This window comes from Nomia melanderi, chromosome 14, assembly GCF_051020985.1.
Source record: "Nomia melanderi isolate GNS246 chromosome 14, iyNomMela1, whole genome shotgun sequence".
Lineage (NCBI taxonomy): Eukaryota > Metazoa > Arthropoda > Insecta > Hymenoptera > Halictidae > Nomia > Nomia melanderi.
The window spans coordinates 3,839,358-3,859,436 of NC_135012.1; the positions used below are offsets into that span (position 1 = coordinate 3,839,358).

Below are 20,079 nucleotides of genomic sequence, written 5' to 3' on the forward strand. Positions count from 1 at the left end.
GTGTTTTGATCATGGTCTATCTATTTTTAACTTGTTTTGCTCATGCCACAAGAATGGAGCACTACCTAGTTAAAGGTATTGCTTTGTTGAAGAAAGTTCCCTTCTAACATGGAAGTAGGAAGTAACGAAACAAATATTACAGCTAGTTCAGTCAAAGATGCAGATGTTATTTCTGTGTATAAACTCAATCAAGAAGACAGTAACTGGATAGTAACAAATTCGTTTATAATCTTCACTATGCAAACGGGTAATATCACTGTCAAATAGTACTTTAAAAACAGTGAACTACATTTCTTAACTTATTCAGGTTTCGGTATGTTAGAGTCTGGTTGTGTGTCTTTAAAGAATGAAGTTAATATTATGATGAAGAACGTAGTAGACATTGTGCTTGGAGGATTAACTTATTGGCTATTTGGCTTTGCAACAAGTTTTGGACCAAGTACATATAATTCCTTTATTGGCTTCGGAGAATTTCTAATAGATCCTCCAATTAGTGATCATCTAATGGGTCCAAAATGTGCTGCATTTATATTTCAACTAAGCTTCGCAACCACTTCAACAACTATTGTCAGTGGAGCTATGGCAGAACGGTGATTAACAATTTAAAAAACTAGTGTACTTTATTTTTACACTGTGTAATTACAGATGTAATTTCAAAGCATACTGTCTATTTTCTTTTTTGAATACTATTGTGTATTGTATACCAGCTGGATGGGTGTGGGGTGACCAAGGTTTTTTAAAGAACATGGGTTCTGTTGACATTGCTGGATCAGGAGTGGTGCATCTTGTTGGGGGTAGTTCTGGTAGATATTTCTTAATTCTCTTCATATAATCTATTAGTTGTACACTTTAAATACTGTTTCATTGTAGCACTTGCTTGTGCCATTATGTTAGGACCACGATTAGGCAGATATGATAATGGAACTGACCCATTACCTCTTGGAAATCCTGTTAATGCTATTATGGGTTTATTTGTACTTTGGTAATGAGGAATTAATGTTTAGAGATTTAAATTCATTATACTAATAAATAATACTTCTATAAGGTGGGGCTGGTTAGCTTTTAACAGTGGTAGTACGTATGGTGTCAGTGGGCAACGATGGCAGTATGCTGCTAGAGCAGCAGTATCTACAATGCTAGGAAGCATGGGAGGAGGTTTAATTGGACTAGGTTTTAGTTTAGCTAATCCAAGTGGAATTGATATTCTCAGTCAGATAAATGGTATTCTTGGTTCCCTAGTTGCTGTAACAGGTGAATTCTACTGAATTAATAACTTATGAACAATGGAAAAAATTCATTATTGTAATATCATTTTTACAATGTCAGTTAGGTGGCTGTTTCCTTTTCAGGGCTTGGGAAGCTATAATTGTTGGAATGGTTGGTGCTTTCATTACATGTTCCTTAATGCCCCTACTAGATAAAATGCATATTGATGATCCTGTTGGAGCCAGTGCAACACATGGTGTTACTTTCACTCAATATTCATTATTTCAAACGTTATTTAATTCTCATTCTAATAATGTCTTTTTATGCAGGAGCGAGCGGAATTTGGGGGATCATTGCTATTGGTTTGTTTGCAGATAATCCATATCCTCTTGACACTACTAATGGAAGAAAGGGCTTATTTAAGGGTTTGTGAAATTAATATATACTTTTACATAAACTTTAAAAAAAATGCTTGCTTTTATAGGGGGAGGATGGTACTTATTAGGTGTGCAGTGCCTAACTGTTCTATGCTTAATATTATGGAGCTTTATCACTTCCATTATTTTATTATGGGTAAATTCTATTAAATATTATTCAATATCTACTGTATACTGCTTTAATTCCATCTGTTGCTTAATTGATGTAGTACTGTTCCTTCTAGGTCATAAATAAAATTATACCTATTAGAATGAGTGTGCATGATGAACTACTTGGAGCAGATTTAATGGAACATCGAATACGACACATGCAGGTTTATATTTAAAATACAAAATAGGACTTGATCATGCTCGGGAAATAATATTGATTGTACAACGTATCATCTTTGTATCTTTAGATAGGTGTTAGTAGAGCTATGTCTGCACTTCGTCCAGATTCTCAAGAACACAAATTGGGAACCGTGTATCCGGTAGGAATAAATCCTGGTAAGATACATTGATAGAGGAGATGATAGGCTCAAATAATTATGTTAATTCATTTACGACAGGTCATGATTCCTATATTGAAAAATATAATCGCAAAAATCGTTTAAAAGCGGGTAAACAATTGCCCCTTGGGAAAATATCATCAAAGACACGTCAGTCTAATACAGTTACAGATACAACAGTAACTGGTCAGAATAAACCACATTTTGCTTGGATGAATTGATATTTTCAAACGCCTTCTAACAATTTATCGAATGTAAATTTATTAGAAACGTATAAATGTATTCACATACACGTTCTAACGCTGCTTTCACACATTACTGAAACACGTACAGTGTATACACACATTCTTCGATAAATAATCAAAATCTTATGCAATTACGTACATAATAGTTACACACACCAGAATAAAAGAGAGCAAATCTGTTCAGAGATCACAGACACAGTAAATACATGTTATACAATATTTATATATTAAAAGAGTGTTTAACAGCATGGCACACGTAAGGAAGTTACCTTTATTATAGTTCTGTTTCAAATAAAATAATTCTGTGAATAGTACTTTGTCTTTTATAGTTATTATGGACGTAATGTTGGACGTTTTATCATGCTGTCATTAGCAATAATTAATCTTCAATGATAGTATCGATAGATAATCACAAAATAAATTTCATCTATCTTATACGATACTCTTGAACATTAAATCTATTTACAAGTTCATGATAAGACGTGTATAGTAAATGCAAACGATGATATTGTCTGTAAAAACATGTTACATAATAGGTATAGTAACTTTTAGAAAATAGTTGACATTACTCCAATGCTTAACTAGTAGTTTCAGTACATGTAAAAACATATACTGTTGAAGTAAACACGCACACTAAAACATTTGTACAAAATACAACATAGGAAACTGAATTCCGCCTTCTCTAATAAATAGTTGTAGCAAAACGAATTTTCAATATGGAATAAAACTTTTTGCTACTTTCTAGCACTGATACTTTCCATAAAAAATTGATGAAAAGTATCTAATGATTGCTAGTAAAATACTTTGCTAAAATTACAGATGACTGATGCATTAGTCATGCAACTATCAATGATCTCTGTAATTTCATGCATAAATTGTCGTTATTATACGCTGCTCAAAGCCCACTGAGAGACTTCTGTTGGTATCCCAGGATAATTTTTTATAGCTTCCATAACTTGCTGTGACGTCAGTAAAAATTTATAATACTGATATTCTTTTTCAACTTTTGAATGTATACCGCTCACCGGTATTATGATTTCCAAGTTCTGTGAAAGTTTTATCTGTGACTAGATTGCTCAAATCTCATGATAGAACGCTGTTCTATTTCTTACCTTAATGTGCTCAAAAGCTTTCATGATAACAGGCCTTTGCACACTTTGTATGGATGAATTCTGATTGACAAATTTAATGTAACGATTATATACTGCCTCAAAATTCAATGGTTCCCCATCATAAATTTCTGTTTCATGTTTCATTGCTATTATCTAAAATAATGGAACAATTAGGATACACTCCTCTGCCAAAAGCAAGAGCAGAAAAATACACTTACTAAACATATTTCTAAAACAGACAATCCCTCGAGCATCAGGACTTTATCATCTTGAGAAAATATTTTACTAGCTTCTACAAAATCGTTTACTTCCAATCTCTGATGTTTCTCTGACAATGTTGACACAGCAACTGCCAGAAAATTTCTGAAACTTCTTTCACTTGTATCCATCTGATACATCCTCTTTAACAGATTGACCATAGTTGCATTAGTGACTAAACTTTTTATATAATCATTCCACATAGAGCCAAATTGTGGATCTATTGTACAATCATCATACTGTTGCTCTATCCTATTTACATTCTCATCATCTGGAAGACTAAGAAGATGTTGGAAGAGTTCTAAACGATCATCAAAAGCAGATGTTGGCTGCTCAGAAGATGATGTATCACCAGGGAACAAAAATATCTGGCGATGAGAAAATCTTGATTTTACCCTTTTTTCTAGAAGTTCTATAACATCTAATCTACAAGTCATTCCTATTACACATATCGGAGCCTGAAGAGGAAAATATTTATTTAAATACAGACTAGAATATAAAGTGGATTATTTATTTTTATACTTACTTGAGCAGATTGAGCAATATCGAATAGATTATAGAGTAAAGTCTGATTATGATGTTCACAAAATAAATCAAACTCATCCAATATAAAAATAACTGGTTTTGAACGTTTCTTATCTCCTGATTTTAAGCAGTCAAGCAAAAAAGCCAAATTCTCAGCGAATGTACCAAAAACTTTGTCCCCTACCACATTTTCTAATTGCATTTGACGAGTTGCATCTTTCAGTGCTAAACGGTCATCAGTATGAACAAGGCCATGAAGGTTTACTATCAAGGCATTATCTTTGAAACTTTTTATCGATGATAATTCTTTTAGAACACTATTAATTAACTACAACAATTAAGATTTATATGTATAAATGATAGAAATATTTAAGCAGAAATTTGAAATAAAAGGAAACATACTGTTGTCTTTCCACTGCCTCTAGGACCAATTAACAAAGCAGAATTACTTTCTCCCATGTCAACTGTTCGTTTCAATAATTCCAAAACATGCATACGCTCTTTCACATGATGTCTAAACTTTGTTTCTGGACACATGATTTTACGTTTTAAATACTTCCTTGTCAACAATATCATATTATCTTGAAAGTCAATGGCCATATTCTTTTTCTTATTCATACTGTTCTCCTCCTAAAAAGTTTATAATTTTTTTTTGTATATTATAAATAGGTTTTAATATAAATATATTGGATAATTATTGGCCGATTTGATCTTTCTCATAAATGTAGTCATTGTTGATTCACAAAGTAATCATTTTGATAGCTTACACATATTACAGATTGATGATTTTGTACGGTCATATTAAACTATAATTTGATGAGCGTTTAGCGTCTCTGATTAGCCAAACATAACCTACAAAGAATAAAAGAAAACGTATGCAATACCTTGAAAACGTTTTTGCTTGAAGATTTAATCCACTTAATTAGTCTCAGTATTGGTTGAATGAATAGAAAACTGAAACGTATAATCTCAGAAATTCTAAAATAATCGAGAAATTTTAAATCTTCGGTTATAAAAGCGTTAGGGTCGGGTTGTTTACAAAACAAGTATGGAAGACGCAGAATCCAAAACGGACAAGAAAAATTGTACGTTTTTATTTAAAAGAAGAAAGATTCGAAGCACTGCAGCTCGAAAACGTAAAGGAGGAAGTGATGAAGACGGTAATTACACACATGGAATTCGCAATGTTTCGCTCTTACTTAAATAGACTATAATTTCATTAGATAAATTTGATTAGTAACCTGTTTAGGTTATACCTGTTACTTATAAAATTTAATACATATTTTATATTTAGACAGTAGCGAGGATGAAACTACAGTGGTTAAAAAGGAGAGGAAACACGATGGTAACAATCCTATGAAACAAAGTGTAAGTTACAGAAATTTTAATACATCAACAGATACATGTGTTGACAAACAATATGGTATCATTTGTACTGAAGAAACATTCATATGTTAGTGAACGTGAAAAGTTTTGTAAATACAGTCTTTTACAGACTAACACAAAAAGGTTGAAAGATCAAGAAAAAGATATTGACAATGATACTAGTGAAGATGAAAGCATCACAGTTTCATACAAAAGTACACGAACCCCTATGCCAGCTGGGCCAAGCGATCAAGGAGCAACAGCAATTTTAGAAACAGAAACTGAAAAGGACAAAGATGCTCAAGCTATATTTGAGAAGGCTCAAAAGATAAATGAGGTATTTACATACATAGTAAGACAAATGAAAGATAATCAAGTTTAATATATTACCATTATTTCTAGGAACTTGAAGGAAAGGAAGATGATAAAATTTATAGGGGTATAAATAACTATGCTCAATATTATAAGAAAAAGGACACAGCTGCTGGAAATGCTTCCAGTGGTATGGTACGTAAAGGACCAATTCGAGCACCAGCTAATTTAAGGGCAACAGTTAGATGGGATTACCAACCAGATATTTGCAAGGACTATAAGGAAACTGGCTTTTGTGGTTTTGGAGGTAAGAGACTGGAAAAAGACTGACAATATTTTATGTATCATTAACATTTCATATACTCATTTTAATTTCCAGATAGTTGTAAGTTCCTTCACGATCGTTCAGACTATAAGTTAGGGTGGCAATTAGAAAGGGAAGCAGCTACAGGAGAATACAACAACAGTGGAGACGAGGATGATAAAAAATATGAAATTCATAGCGACGATGAAAATCTTCCATTCAAATGTTTTATTTGCCGAAACAGCTTCACCGACCCCGTTGTTACAAAGTCTGTATAATCTTGATAGCCTCGGAGGCGGACATTTATTTAAAACAATCAATTAAACACAATTAATTTTCCTTTCAGATGTAAACATTATTTTTGTGAGAAATGTGCGTTAGAGCATTACAGAAAGAGTACTAGATGTTACATCTGTAATGTCCAAACCAATGGTGTGTTTAATCCAGCCAAAGAGTTAATTGCACGAACAAAAATGGAAGAAAGGGGGAGGGAAAATGAGGAAGATGTCGACGAGTCCTCTGATGACGAATAAACCAGATATTTTATACACAAACAAGTTACTTTCTACCAAGACCCTACTTCACTGTAAACCAACCCTTATATTCCTTCATCAAAGAAGAATGATATTAAACTTTCCATCAGGCATCAAGCAATAATACCAAAATCCACAAAAATCTTTTCCCACAATGAATCAATAAAAAAAAAGCAGGTTATTTAAATTCAAACTACCTTAATTGTAAAATACTCCCCAGAATTCTCGAAAACCAAACAAATCTTAACATTCGGACATTCAGCTCCATCAATTATTAACGAAAACAAAAAAAGAAAACAACTCCTACATAAATCAGTTTCCCTAAAAGTGCACAAAGGAATCAAAAACTAGCAAACTCTGAAAGCTCCGTCAGCCGCCGCGCGGTACGCGGGTCGACAACCCTCTCCGACAAAAGGTCTAGATTTGGAAGATCCCGCCTATGAGCCGTTCCACAAACACTCGTCGACTTGACGTCGCATCGGAAGCCCCGGTTGGAGGGTACAGCACGCCGGCGCTCACTATATAGGACGAAGGTGATTCTAACGGCTCCGTAGTTGTGTTCCCTGAATCGATACACGCGCAGTGTTGTTCGCCCCGCGCTATGAAAATGTTGCCGAGCCGTTCGTTTTTCACGGGCATACGGCGAGTGGCTGGAACCGGGCCACGAACGTTGTCGCACCAGCATTCCGTCGCCGCAGCTCGGGCCGACGAATAAAAGGAAGGAAAGAACAGGGGGAAAATAAAGGAAAGTGGGAGACGCTCGAGGAGGTGTCGCGTGTGGCGGTGCGCGGCTGGAAATTCGAGGGTCCTCGCGTACCACATCCATCCACGCCTTCCCCTTCATCGATTTCCGAGGAGGCACGGACGCGCGCAAAACCCCCGCCGCCTGGTGCAACGTGATCGTCGCTCGCACGGACATGAACCGAACGTGAAAGTGTTCGATCCTCGTCGACCGTGGTCGCGACCGAACCGATTAACAACCTCAGTGCCTCGAGGAATCGGCAGGGGTGGTAGCCACCGGGTTGCTCGGTTAAAGGGAGGAACCAAACTCGTGTTAACGGTGTGTGCGTCTTAATCGAATTACTAGCAATCCGGGTGTGATATTCTATTACTACTATTGATATTTTGCTGGTGAAAATTCGTACAATCAAGAATTCCCCCTGGATACACTGAAGAATGTGATAATGTTAAAGTGTTCTCCGAGTGAATTTCCGGTAGCGCTAACGGCTCCGGTGATATGCACCGTGCCACCGCGATACGGAAACCGTTTTCCGTAGTAACACGACTGCGGCTTGATTTCGATCGTGTAATCGGTAATGCCGATGATCGACGCGCTCCCTCCCAGGTGTTCTCCGATCATTAACGAGACGTCTGTACGACTCGCCGTGAACAGTGCACCAACGGAAGAGACATTCAGAAGGTGTTTACGTTTCACGAGAATCTTTTATTAACCAGGTGAGTCGATAATCCTCTAACAAGATTAATACCGAATGAATTATATTCGTGTTTGTTCAACCATGTTCTTTCTCAATCGTCTGCATCTTAATTGCCGCGTAATAATAATAATAATAATAATAATAATAATCATAATAATAATAATAATAATAATAGCAGCAGCAGCAGTAAAGCGTATGCAGTTTTCAAGCGAACCAGTTCTTAACGAAGACGATGCATACGTGTGCATGAATAATTGCACGATGCAAAACACGGGAGAACGATGTTGGCCCGGCCAATAGGCGAATATGTATTTTCCCCTGTTATTTAGTCCGGTTACGAGGCGCGAGTCCGCGCAGCAGGTTATTTTAAAAGCGACACCCGGCCGTCGCCCGTTGAAATCCAGACGCGACGGACAATGCGCGCCGGGAGTCGCCTCCGCTGTCTCCTAATTAGCGATAATCACCGATTAAATACGGTTATCGTTACGCTGTGCACAGACGTGGACGCGATTGTCGGTCGCGGCGCACGTAGCCGCCCGTAGTTTCGATTGGCATTAGAGGCTGCGAGAACTGCCGCTTGCCGTGAGTCAGGGACCGAACGAATAAAGACAAAGAGAGAGAGGGAGAGAGAGAGAGAGAGAGAGAGACTCTTGCCGGGGAAAAAAGAGAAAAAAAGAATGTGTTCTGTTATGCGTCATCGCGCGACTCGAGCAGCTCGTCGAGTGCACTCGAATGCGTCGCGACGCAGCCACGTGCGGCTTGTGCTTGGTTGCTGCCCGCTCGTTCCTCCATGGGGTTCGCAACACCCCGCAACGCGTGTCGTATAATTTACGAGTGACGGTTACTGTCGTCGGTAAATTGGCACGCGAAATTCGATCGTGATCGACCGAACGGATTTCGTAGCTTCACACCCCCCCCCCCCCCCCCCCGTAGGTAACACTTTGAAATGCTACCGGAGGAACGAATATATATATGTAGGTACTTCAGGTTTCTTTAGGAAGTTTCCGTGAAGTGGTTCCATTGTTTCCTTCGTTTTGACTGCTCCGTCGGTGATACGCGCGGTAACGATGCACCGAGGCTTGACAAATATTTATCTTTCTCGAATATCTAATCTCCGCACGTTTCTGTAGTCGTGCCGTGGTTTTCGAAGAATCGTTAATTATTCCTCTGACGTAATGATTCGTTTAGTCAGTGATGGGTTGCAATATTCATTTTCTTGCACCGCATTGTAGTTTATTGCTTCGCGAAATTACGGTCGGACGAAGGTAGTTAGTTTCGATAGATTGTTGCCGCTCGAGGCGCAGAGGCTTATAGGCCGAGCGGCACGAATCATTTAGGCCGTGTTTGGCTGTATTCATAACGGATATGTTAGCTGTCCCGAGTCTCGGTATTAACTAAAAATAAATGCACCGAGGTTGACAAGATGTAGGTGATCATCTGCTGTTATTGTTATTTTTTTCTTTTCGTTAATGTTCGTTCGGATGACTAACGGGTGTGAAAAGTTGACACGTGGGTTACGGGTATTATGTTTCTGATGGATAGGGGTGACGGATGCCGACGCAGAGTGAAAATGTCGGGACAGGCGATAAAGGTTCGCGGAAACGTAGCCCCTTGTTATAGTTAACAATGCCATCAAGGTTGACACGTGTGGTGGTGTATATTTAAATAAAGAATCGGGGCCCTGTGAGCGTGCACTCGTGGGCGTTCGCGGTTGATTGTATGCGAGTGAACGCGAATCGATAAATTAGTTTGCTGCTAGCACACGTGAACGCGCGCGCCCCAGCGCACATTTTATGCTTGCGTGTATGTGTATGTGTGTATGTTTGCCTGTGATCGAGTCCTGTGTGCACCCGATATGTGACACATTTTATAGGTTATAACCAATAACAAGTGCCTACGAAAACTGCGCGTCCCTCGCTGCAATCCGCGATGACGTCGCCTGTTGACGTAGATGGCACGATAAACGCGCCATATTTTTTTTAAATTGGCTCGTTAGATCATGGCTAGTTTGTTAAGGTTAAAGGGTATTTAAAATATTGATAAATAGTTCCTTTCAACATTCATTTCAAACCCTTTTACTTCTCAGTCGATTGCGTCCAGTGGTTGTCATTTTATTACGTACTTACAGTATAGTTTGCTTTGAATTTTACTTGAGAGTCTCTCGAGATTCCCTGACCGTACCAATGATCGAAGTTAATCAGCTGCACGTAATTTCGGAGAAACCGATGCTCTCTTTTTGAATATACTTTTTTTTCCGCGTTGGTTAATTGCTTTTTCACACAGTGGTTTTCATTTCACTGTCCACTTGTCTGGTTCTACGGCCCTCTTGGTTCTTAACGAACTTCACTTGAGAATCTCTCAAAGCTCTCCGACCGTACTAATGATCAAAGTTAACCGAGCCTGTATAATAGTCAAAAAAACCCGACGTTTCTTTGCACCTCGTTCATTAATCTTACTTTGAAGCAAGTAGATTGTTTATGTATTTGCCGCGCATTTGATTGCCCGAAGTGCAAATTCACATTTCATGCGTTCCTCCCTCCCAATAATGAAATAAAATGAAATAAAATGAAATAAAATAAACTCGAGCGAATTCAAATCAATTCTTTATATCCTGAATCGCGTAATGCGTATTGTTTACTAAGTATGAATAAATGTAAAAAATATTCGATTTGCAGTTGTTTTTTAAAGAAAATAATATTAAAATATTTTCAGGACATAAAGGATCAAGATAGGAAATAAATTTTAAGTACCTGGTAGGCAGTGGGCAGATTGTAACGGATTCTAATGATGTTGCAGATGATTTGTGGCAGTGATGCCCTCGTCAGAGGAGGAAAGTCAGTGGCTCGTTGGCAGCGGGGGTGGTCCCGCATCTTCCGGCGGTGGCACAGTATCCGGAACTGGAGAACGCACTGTCACAATTAGAGGAGGACTATACACCGAGGAAATGACGACACAACCGACAAACGCGAACACTGCAGGCGTGAACACGGCTTCCGCCGATTCCGCCGAACACGATCTCATCGATTCCACGGCAGACGCAACACTTTTAGCACAATTTCACGAAGACGCTATTAAACAGGTCCGTTGTTTATTTCTATTTTCCATTATTCCATTAATTTTCGCTTATATTCAATTGTCACCGAAAAGTTCATCTTACGATATTAGGCCATATTTGAATTTTGACCGTTGCAAAATGGATACCGTAAGTGGTACAATAAGGAACCGGCATATATAATGTTAGATACTTTTACAGATATCGTGTTGATCGTCATTATTGATTTTCATGGGATTATCAGTTTTCTGTTCTCGGATAAAGTTTTTGTTGGCAAATAGTTCACTTGTTAATTAATTACTTGATTGAAAAGTTTAGTCGTTTCAAAGTTGGTTGCCGTTTATTATCGTGTAGAATTAATACGAGTTTTTTCATATATTTTGGTTGATTTAACTGTTTACTATTATTTTTCTCGGTTCTTTAACTCGAGTATTATGAACAAGAGCAGATTTTAATCACTTTAATTGTATAAAACCGAATTAAAAGTCACGAAACTGGAGGAGCACTTCAAACGACGATCGTTCCTTCCCGTGTCCTTTTCTACACTAAAATTTGAATTTTTTATCGAACCTGTTGCGATTCTCGAAGTTCGTCTATCGAACTGGATATCGATCGGTAACCTTTGATCGTTTCCTCCGAAGCGCGAAGAGATGGTTGCAACCAATGAGCTTATGCAAATTTAAAATCTGTATTTACAGTGGCTACTGCGGTCATTGCGAAATAAAATACTGCACCTCCCAGAATTCTACAACAAAAACATAACCTATGTTAAATGGCGTCCTTTTTAGATAAGGTGTTTTGTGTAGGGTTTTAATCATATTTTTCACTGCCATCGCGTTAGTCCCCTAGTGCTCCAGTATGGACGAGGTCTTGGACGAATCGATCGTAAAAAGGAAATATCAGTCGCGAGAAATACCAGGATACCTCAATGATTTTCCAGTAAATACCTGTCACTTGTCAATTTGTTTTGAGGTTAAATCGATAATTTTACAATCTGCGAATATCTGAATTTTTTGTTTCACTGATGTAAACTGGTTACTTCGATTAAAATATTATGGAGTATACGAAATGGAATAGATACAATTAAATGTCATCTATGAAGTCGATTTTTAAATTGAAATTTTGTATTATTCATACAATTAATATAATGTTTCTAATTTTTATGTTTCAGGCTGGTGTTGGTTACTTTCAAGTATTGGCTGCTCTGTGCACCGGCTTGAGTCTTGCGGCAGACACTGTTGAGTTTTTTGTTGTACCGTATATTTTACCAAGTGCAGAGGTTGAATTATGCATCGAGGATAATGAGAAAGGATGGCTTAGTTAGTTGGCTATGATATAATTTGTTGTATTAGTTTCAGTGAAAGTTGTTTTCATACTGTTCTGTTATAGGCAATATTACACTGATGGGTCTAGCGGTAGGTGGAATATTCTGGGGTGGTCTAGGGGATAGACTTGGGAGACGTAGATCATTGTTATCTGCCATGTCTGTACATGCTTTATTTAGTGGTGTTGCTACTTTTATGCCAACTTACGGCACATTTATGATGGCTAGATTTTGTTCTGCAATAGGGTAAGATATTCTTTTCTTTATTTGTACATTGCACAGTTACGTATACAGTATAATGTATAATTTATCCAATCACAGAGTAGGAGGATCTTTACCATTAGCATTTGCATATCTAGCAGAATGTTGCCCAAGACTAAGCAGAGGTCGATGGGTAGGTTTACTTGTAGCAGCAGGAGCATTAGGAGGTGTATATGCTGCTCTTATAGCATGGGTAGTTGTTCCCACAACTGGAGAAATGGTGGTTCTTGAAAATAAAGAGCACTTCAGTGCATGGCACCGGTTTCTTCTACTTTGTTGTTTACCTGCATTGTGCTCTACCATTGGACTTATTTTTATACCAGAAAGTCCAAGGTATTTGGTAGAGGCAGGCAGAGATGTGGAGGCTATGATGGTTTACCAGGTATTTCTTTTATTTGTATTTTTATTTAAGATATCTGTACTTTACACTGATGTTTCGCGCATTTCCGTAGAAAATATATAAAAAGAATAATGCACGAAAGGGTGCAACAGGTGCACAATATCAGCTTTCTGAATTGGAGCTTCCAACTAAAAGGCCTCGTGGTTTGGCACCTCCATCTCCTACTAACCACACTAGCGTAATGGCTGATATAATTTATTCTATTGAAATGGTAAGGGTTTACCATATATTTTTACTTGCGGAATTAATATTCAACATCTATTGAATTTTCAGTTTTGGAATTCTTTTCTGGAACTATTTGTATCGCCGCATTTACGCGTATCGATAGTGCTTATAATTATATGGTCAACTGTATCATTTGGGTATGTAATTAGAGTAAATAATTCTGTTATATATTCTCATTTCTTTTTATTGTAAGCTTTGTATTTTCTACAGGCTATACGGCCTTATGGTATGGTGTCCTGAGTACCTTAAACTTATACGTGCAACGGAATATAAAAATCATACGGAGCTCATTTCCGAGAGAGAATATAGAAACGAGACATTCACAGGTTCCTTCGAGAATTGTCAGTACAGAAATTCGAACTTTTTTAATTGCAAGTAAGTATATATCCAAGAAACCCTTAAACATTATTCTGAAGCAGTTTACGTGCATACTATTTTATTTCAGATTTACTAAGATGGTATTCAGCCATGTAGATTTTGACAATTGTACTTTCCATACTGTAGAATTTAGTAGTATAAAGTCCAGTAAAACCCACTTTACGAATAGTACGATTGTACACTCAAAGTACGTATCATCCATGAAAAATGTGTGATAATTTACTTGGGTATTAAGTATAGAAAATACATGGGATCTGTGCTTTATAGGTTTGTGGATACTGATTTATCTCGGCAAGTCTTTTCGAATTGTACACTGCAAAATAATACGGAATTAAGTTTAAGTGGACCCTGCCCGACTCTCGATTTGGATTATAATATTTATATAGAGGAAGCACTCCATGGTCATCTCGTTGCTCAATTGGCCTTCGTGCCTGCTGCTGCTTTGGCAGGATTAGCACTTACTGTACTTCAGCGGCCAAAAATGATTGGTATTTCATTATTTTTTTCTTCGGTAGCAGCCTTATGTCTAATTCTAGTGGGTACAAACAGTTCGGCAGTCCTTGGTTTCGAAGGGGGTTTCATAGCAGTTTTTGCTATCGCTTGGACGTCACTTACATTGGTCACAGTTGAGAGCTTCCCTACCCATTTGAGGCAAGTGATTCTTCAAGTACTACTTTATTAAGAGATCATAACGATAAAATATATCGATTGATATATGAATGACCGTAAAATAATAATGGCAGAGTTTATTAATATTTCACAGATGTACTGGTTTTGGCCTGATAGCGGCTGTTATAAGAATATCTGGTTTGATAGGAACCACAACTTACAAAACTTTAGTCGGCGCACCCTTAATCGCGCCTGCACTGTTGACTGCATTGCCGTTGTTAATAGCTAGTCTCACAACGTTTAAATTGCCTCACACTCATACAGTTTTCTTATAAGGATCTTACGAGTAAGTGAAAAGAACAAAAAAAAAGGAACACGAGGAAGGATACACTGTATGAAAACAGAGAAAAGACGTTTTTAATGTATATTTTAATGCATCATTTCTGAACTGCGCTGACGTTTTTACACGATCACACATTCACGACAAGAAATTCGGTCAAGATCGCACCTTGAGGTCATCGAAAAATCGATTTCTATAGAATGGTCTGATCGAAAATCGTAAGTGAAGTGTTCCGGACAAGTGCAAATTTTTCGATTTGCTGCGTCTCCCGAAAACTAAAATTACTTTTTTCTTCTCTTTGTTTTTCTTTTTTTTTTAAACTTGGAAGTGTAACTTCGTACAAAGTGACATATCCTAAAACTAGTAAACGGGTGAATCGCGGTCTACGAAGAGGTTTCAGTATCCAAAGCGCACAGACATCAAGGAATAATCGTCTTGTACGCTAGGAAACGTGGACTTTCTACAAGAATTTTAATACAAGTGTTTTAAGCGCCAACGAAGATCATTGTCGTAGCAAAGAAAAGAAAGAAACAAAAAAAAGAAATAACTTAGGAAAGAAGGGGAACGTCGAGTCACATTACTGAAATTTCATGTAAGACTTGTACTCCATGATTTTGCTCCATCTGACTCAATGCAATTACGCGTCTGGTGTCCCTCAAGACCCCAGTCGCAGAGTGTGCATAGATGTTTGTAAAACTATTTTGATAGGGCGATAACCGTGAAACGTGTCAATTGTAATGGATGTTAAGAGGCTGGAAATCATCCACAAATGATACGTCGAGACATAAAGAGGGGAAGACCGATATATCATGAGAACGTTGCTTACTGAGGATGCATTTTTGGGATATCCGGAATAGATGAACTGTGGAATGTTATTCATAAAGTATAGATGTTTTTTCCGTTCGTTGTTAGACTAGAGAAACTGTGCATGATTCCAGAGTTACTACGTTTCAAGCGGTTCGTTTGAACAAGTTTGCCAAGGACAGTATCATAGAAATTTTATATTTACAAGTATTGCTGCAAACGCTTTTACTATTTGAACAAGATTCAGAATGTATATCCTAAGAGACTAGACACGCGAAGAACGATGGCGAACTGTTTTTCTTACCGTGAGGAAAGTAATCGAGGCATTCAAATAATTTTGCTTTTTATCGATTTTAAATAGCTTGCAGGAACTTTAGAAATTAGATTCAGCTAATCAAGAGAGGTATATTATCCGTGTAAAGAAGAAAGAGCTGCCGTGCGAATCCTAAATTTTCAACAGAAGACTTAAAAAAGAAATCGAGGAAATAGAAGCTTGCGCTTCATTTTAGTATAATTCCAAGAGATTATCGCGTCTAGTCAACTTTTAATCGTCATTAAGCTTTTTATTATTCGCGACGAACTTTGACAAAAAATGAAAAGAACGCGTCGAATTTTCTGATACTTGCAGACGATGTAGAATATTATTTTCTACAAGATGGCGGCAGCTATTATTGCAAATGTCGCTATTACATTTATGAGAAAAATTTTGCTAGAATTTTAATGTCGTCTTGGGACGACGAGCCAAAGTTAAATAAAAATACTGGTTCCTCAGAATGGACAACTATTCATAGGCAATAAGAGCGTAAAGTAACTTTTACGAAGTGATTATCGAGGTATCTAATTCTTACTGAAACTCAAGATATATTAATTAAGTGTATAAGCGAGTTTATTAGCGGGGTATTAAAAGAGAAGAAGAAAAAAAGAACAGACAACAAACTGCTGTTGGCAAACTTAATCAGATACAAAAATTAACGTCCCATCATGGTTAGTGAATTTTGTCATATCAAATTGTTGGCGTCTAATTTATCGAGGATAAAAAAACTGTTAATGTTGCGGACCGATTATCGTTCGAAAGAAGTAGAAACGAGTCGAAAGTGCTCCGTTGGCCGCACAATATTTCGTATTCAATAGTTCCATTTTTTTTTCTTGTGATTCATTGATAAATAACGTGGTCGTTCCAGGAACTTGAAAACGTTGCTCGTTCCTACTTCTACAAGCTGTATTCACGAACTCGACAGTGAAACGAGCCTGTGCTGGCGTTAAAATTTGGAAAGACAATTATTTGATATGAATATGAAGGTTCTTCTCCAATGTAGACACTGAAAGGTACAGCACTTGCATGATTTTATTAAATATAAATGATTCTGTGCTATATTTCTCCGGTGTCTGTGCTACATTAACAGCTCGAAGGATTTTCTTCCTTCCGTGTGTAACAAAATGGTTCGTTTTGAAAACGTATTTTATAACAAGAATCTTTCTACCTGTCCGAAGATGCACATGATACTTTGAATTTTTTAAATTCGTTTAAATTCAATTTTCTGAAGTAGAAAGATTCTTCGACGCGATAGACGTGAGTTATCCAGATTTTAATCTCCATCAAAGCTGAATATTTATTTAAGCTTTACTTGGAATCGGGACCACTTATAGACTCTTAGTTTGAGCACAATCACAATGACTCTTTTTTCTATTGATATTTCTATTAGATAGTGGGAAGAAGAGAGTAAAAATAATGGAAGAAGATTAATACTTCAATCGCCATATCAAACATTGAAGATGTAAATGTTGTGTCGTCAATCCTCAATTCCAGATACCAAACAAAATTAATCTCATTAAGATTCGCGAGTTACAAGAGGAAAAAGATTGTCCGCTTTATAAGAATTTTTAATGACATTGGGACTGGCTATCAGTGTGTTAATCAAGCATTTTTGTTTAAACGAGAACCGCCGGCACAAGCAGTTCCACATTATTAAATTGTTGCTACAGCATTAAATTCATTGTTACCCGTAGGTAATACACTTTACTCAACATATCACTTATGAGCGAGCACTCTAGATTCGTAGGCTTTAATTAGACTATTCGACTAGACATATTTAGAAGTATGTATCAGCAATCATAAAAAAAAGATGAAGTCCCAAATTGATAAAATAGCGGTGCGCGCGCGCGCGCGGGTGTGTGTGTATGCGTGAAGGAAGGCTGTAAAGGTGTTGTCTTTAAGAATTACGTTTTAAAAATTTCTTCTAGCGAGCTCAGAGCGATTCACAGCGGATACTTTCATTACACATGAATTGATTATCAGCTGATCAGACCTTTGTGATTGCAGCTGGTGACAAATTTTTTAATGAAGCAGCAAATACTCACATTAAGCTGATCAATCATCAATCAGTGCAATAATGTATTTTTAAGTATAAATCGCTTGTGTATTTGTTTTATTAAGAACTGATTTTACCTAATGGCTCAAATCACTAATTTTGCACTACTGAAAATAATTGTTTTTTTAATTATTTTAAGCCGTGCATTCTATGCAGACTGAAGATAGAGATCAGTTGATAATCACTTTGTATTTATTTTCTAGAGACTGTTTCCTAATACTTGAATCTTTAATGTTTAATTATTTACGGGAAGGGAGGTATATATAGTTTGGTGATAGAGAGGAAGAAGGCAATCCAAGTTACTGGTTCCTTGGGGATTTAATTCTGGTTGCACATTCTGCTGAATATGTTTTATGAGATATGAATATTTTTTGGCACTTGGTCCCACTGTGAAGCAAATAATTGTAGTCTCTGCTCTCAATTTTCCCTTTCCACTTATGAAGAAGGAGGTAACATATCCTGCCAAATTGCAGTAATATTAATGTATACAATATTTTTGGATGCATTACGGTTAGTAATCAATGGAAGGAATGTCGGTTAAAAGAGTTTAATATTTCTACCTTGCATAATTTATTCACATACTTATAATCAATCTATTTTTGGGATTTGAAAATTGTAGGCGTACAGAGCAATACTATTCAACAAATTATGCAACCAGTACTTAAAAAAAAAGACAGTTTATATAATCATTAACAAATGATATCCATTGTTCCAGTATTTTGGGTTACATAATTGGGTTACAAATTAATAAGAATATTGTACATGAATATTGGAAACATTCACACCATTTAATAGAAGATATTGATCGTATGATAGAAACAGATTTTCTCTTAGATGTTTGATTTTATTAAAACATATTTCCTTTTTATTTCACAGATATAGTCCTCCTCCTTTTCTTTAGTTACATATGGGCACATTCTATCTTTGTAGAATGGTTTAATACAATATTATATTAGTGGTTAAAAGTAAATAAATCTATAAATTTTATTATATTCAGTTACATTTGAAGACTAATTAGATTGCATATCAACACATCATCTGTGTAATTTCTATGATGTTCAAGTATAGTAATGACTATTCCGAGTAATTTTTTTTCGAGAGACGTAATCAAAAAATGGATACAGTGAATTCGGTAATTTGTACAATTACTAGAGATGAATTTGTCAATTTATATTACAGCAATATATGCATATAAAATAGTTGAAATTTTATAGCAATGCATAGCAAATTATTCGAACTGCGTAGTTATATCAATTGAGTTCGATTTTTCAAATAATTATACATTTTAAAAGCATTTAACTGTCTTATAATACCGACTTGTAAACAAGTCGTTTAAAATCAATTAAAAAATATTTTATTTAACAAATCGTATCGGTTATATCGATGTCAGTAATTGCAATTCGAGAATCGAATTGAACGACTCCTATATAGACGATATTCTCTATGTAAGTATTTTCCAGTAATATATGTATGTATACACATTTGTTCTTTTATTCTATTGAATAATTAAAAGGCTGAGAAAATCGTCGATTTAAATAGCGTAAGTCAATAATATCTTTCTATATGTTAATTTTTTTATGTTGTCAAAAGTATATTTATAAAAATACATCTTTGGTGTTGTATAATACCTTGGAATATGTTGTACTTCAGAGCTACATCACGGCGTGGTGAATATAATATGGCATTTTAAGTTCTTTCCTTGATTAGACACCGTTACTCCAGATATATTTCTTATTTACAACATTAACACTAGCGAAAACGTCAAGAATTTAACGCTAAACATTCTATTACGTTCTACTGGAAACAGAAACATTTCGACAACACTTCGTGAGTGCATGACAGCTTGAGCTGAACCGAATATTGTACGATTATAATAAATCCAATCAACTTGATTCTACCGTGTTTGCCCGATATTGAATTTCAAATTAATTTCTGTAATTTCTCACCTTTCAAACGCAAAAATATATTCTTTGACACGAAAAATTGATCTTGAAACTAATCGTTAAAACTTTTGGCGCGAAATGCGAAATTGGTTTGGTGCCATTTTTCCGGTAGATAAAGAAGAACCGTCGCGTCGGTAAAAAAAGAACGGAACA

At 36.4% G+C, this 20,079-nt stretch overlaps 4 protein-coding genes across 8 annotated transcripts; 3 read left to right on the forward strand and 1 right to left on the reverse strand.

Annotated features, from left to right (window-relative positions):
- Window positions 1-45: 45 nt before the first annotated feature.
- Amt (Ammonium transporter) lies at window positions 46-2,352 on the forward strand. The gene is made up of 11 exons (XM_031976979.2): window positions 46-247; window positions 308-590; window positions 646-803; window positions 871-982; window positions 1,046-1,251; window positions 1,331-1,462; window positions 1,536-1,631; window positions 1,691-1,779; window positions 1,868-1,957; window positions 2,042-2,129; window positions 2,192-2,352. The coding sequence occupies exons 1-11, from the start codon at window positions 109-111 to the stop codon at window positions 2,350-2,352; spliced, it is 1,554 nt and encodes a 517-aa protein (XP_031832839.1). The 5' UTR covers window positions 46-108.
- Window positions 2,346-8,480, reverse strand: Orc4 (origin recognition complex subunit 4). Of its 3 annotated transcripts, none has more exons than XM_031976981.2 (7): window positions 8,462-8,480; window positions 5,039-5,123; window positions 4,674-4,901; window positions 4,273-4,599; window positions 3,707-4,204; window positions 3,489-3,641; window positions 2,346-3,422 (listed from the first exon to the last, which is right to left on the reverse strand). In XM_031976981.2, the coding sequence occupies exons 2-7, from the start codon at window positions 5,069-5,071 to the stop codon at window positions 3,261-3,263; spliced, it is 1,401 nt and encodes a 466-aa protein (XP_031832841.1). In that variant the 5' UTR covers window positions 5,072-5,123; window positions 8,462-8,480; the 3' UTR covers window positions 2,346-3,260. The 3 variants fall into 3 exon arrangements, with proteins under 3 accessions (XP_031832841.1, XP_031832840.1, XP_031832843.1); XM_031976980.2 differs by lacking the exon at window positions 8,462-8,480 and adding an exon at window positions 6,983-7,301; XM_031976983.2 differs by lacking the exons at window positions 5,039-5,123; window positions 8,462-8,480 and adding an exon at window positions 5,156-5,328 and having other exon boundaries at window positions 2,354-3,422.
- On the forward strand, window positions 5,306-7,001 carry mdlc (RING finger protein mdlc). Its single transcript, XM_031976984.2, has 6 exons — window positions 5,306-5,431; window positions 5,566-5,639; window positions 5,767-5,973; window positions 6,039-6,255; window positions 6,328-6,520; window positions 6,599-7,001. The coding sequence occupies exons 1-6, from the start codon at window positions 5,320-5,322 to the stop codon at window positions 6,783-6,785; spliced, it is 990 nt and encodes a 329-aa protein (XP_031832844.1). The 5' UTR covers window positions 5,306-5,319; the 3' UTR covers window positions 6,786-7,001.
- LOC116427071 (synaptic vesicle glycoprotein 2B) lies at window positions 7,346-19,875 on the forward strand. 3 transcript variants are annotated; one of them, XM_031976973.2, is made up of 11 exons: window positions 7,346-8,240; window positions 11,018-11,300; window positions 12,445-12,592; window positions 12,663-12,843; window positions 12,919-13,240; window positions 13,311-13,469; window positions 13,532-13,620; window positions 13,694-13,858; window positions 13,929-14,048; window positions 14,129-14,512; window positions 14,625-19,875. In XM_031976973.2, exons 2-11 carry the CDS (start codon window positions 11,034-11,036, stop codon window positions 14,803-14,805), a joined length of 2,016 nt encoding a protein of 671 aa, XP_031832833.1. In that variant the 5' UTR covers window positions 7,346-8,240; window positions 11,018-11,033; the 3' UTR covers window positions 14,806-19,875. The 3 variants fall into 3 exon arrangements, with proteins under 3 accessions (XP_031832833.1, XP_031832835.1, XP_031832838.1); XM_031976975.2 differs by lacking the exon at window positions 7,346-8,240 and adding an exon at window positions 9,320-9,646; XM_031976978.2 differs by lacking the exons at window positions 7,346-8,240; window positions 11,018-11,300 and adding an exon at window positions 11,900-12,212.
- Window positions 19,876-20,079: the final 204 nt, after the last annotated feature.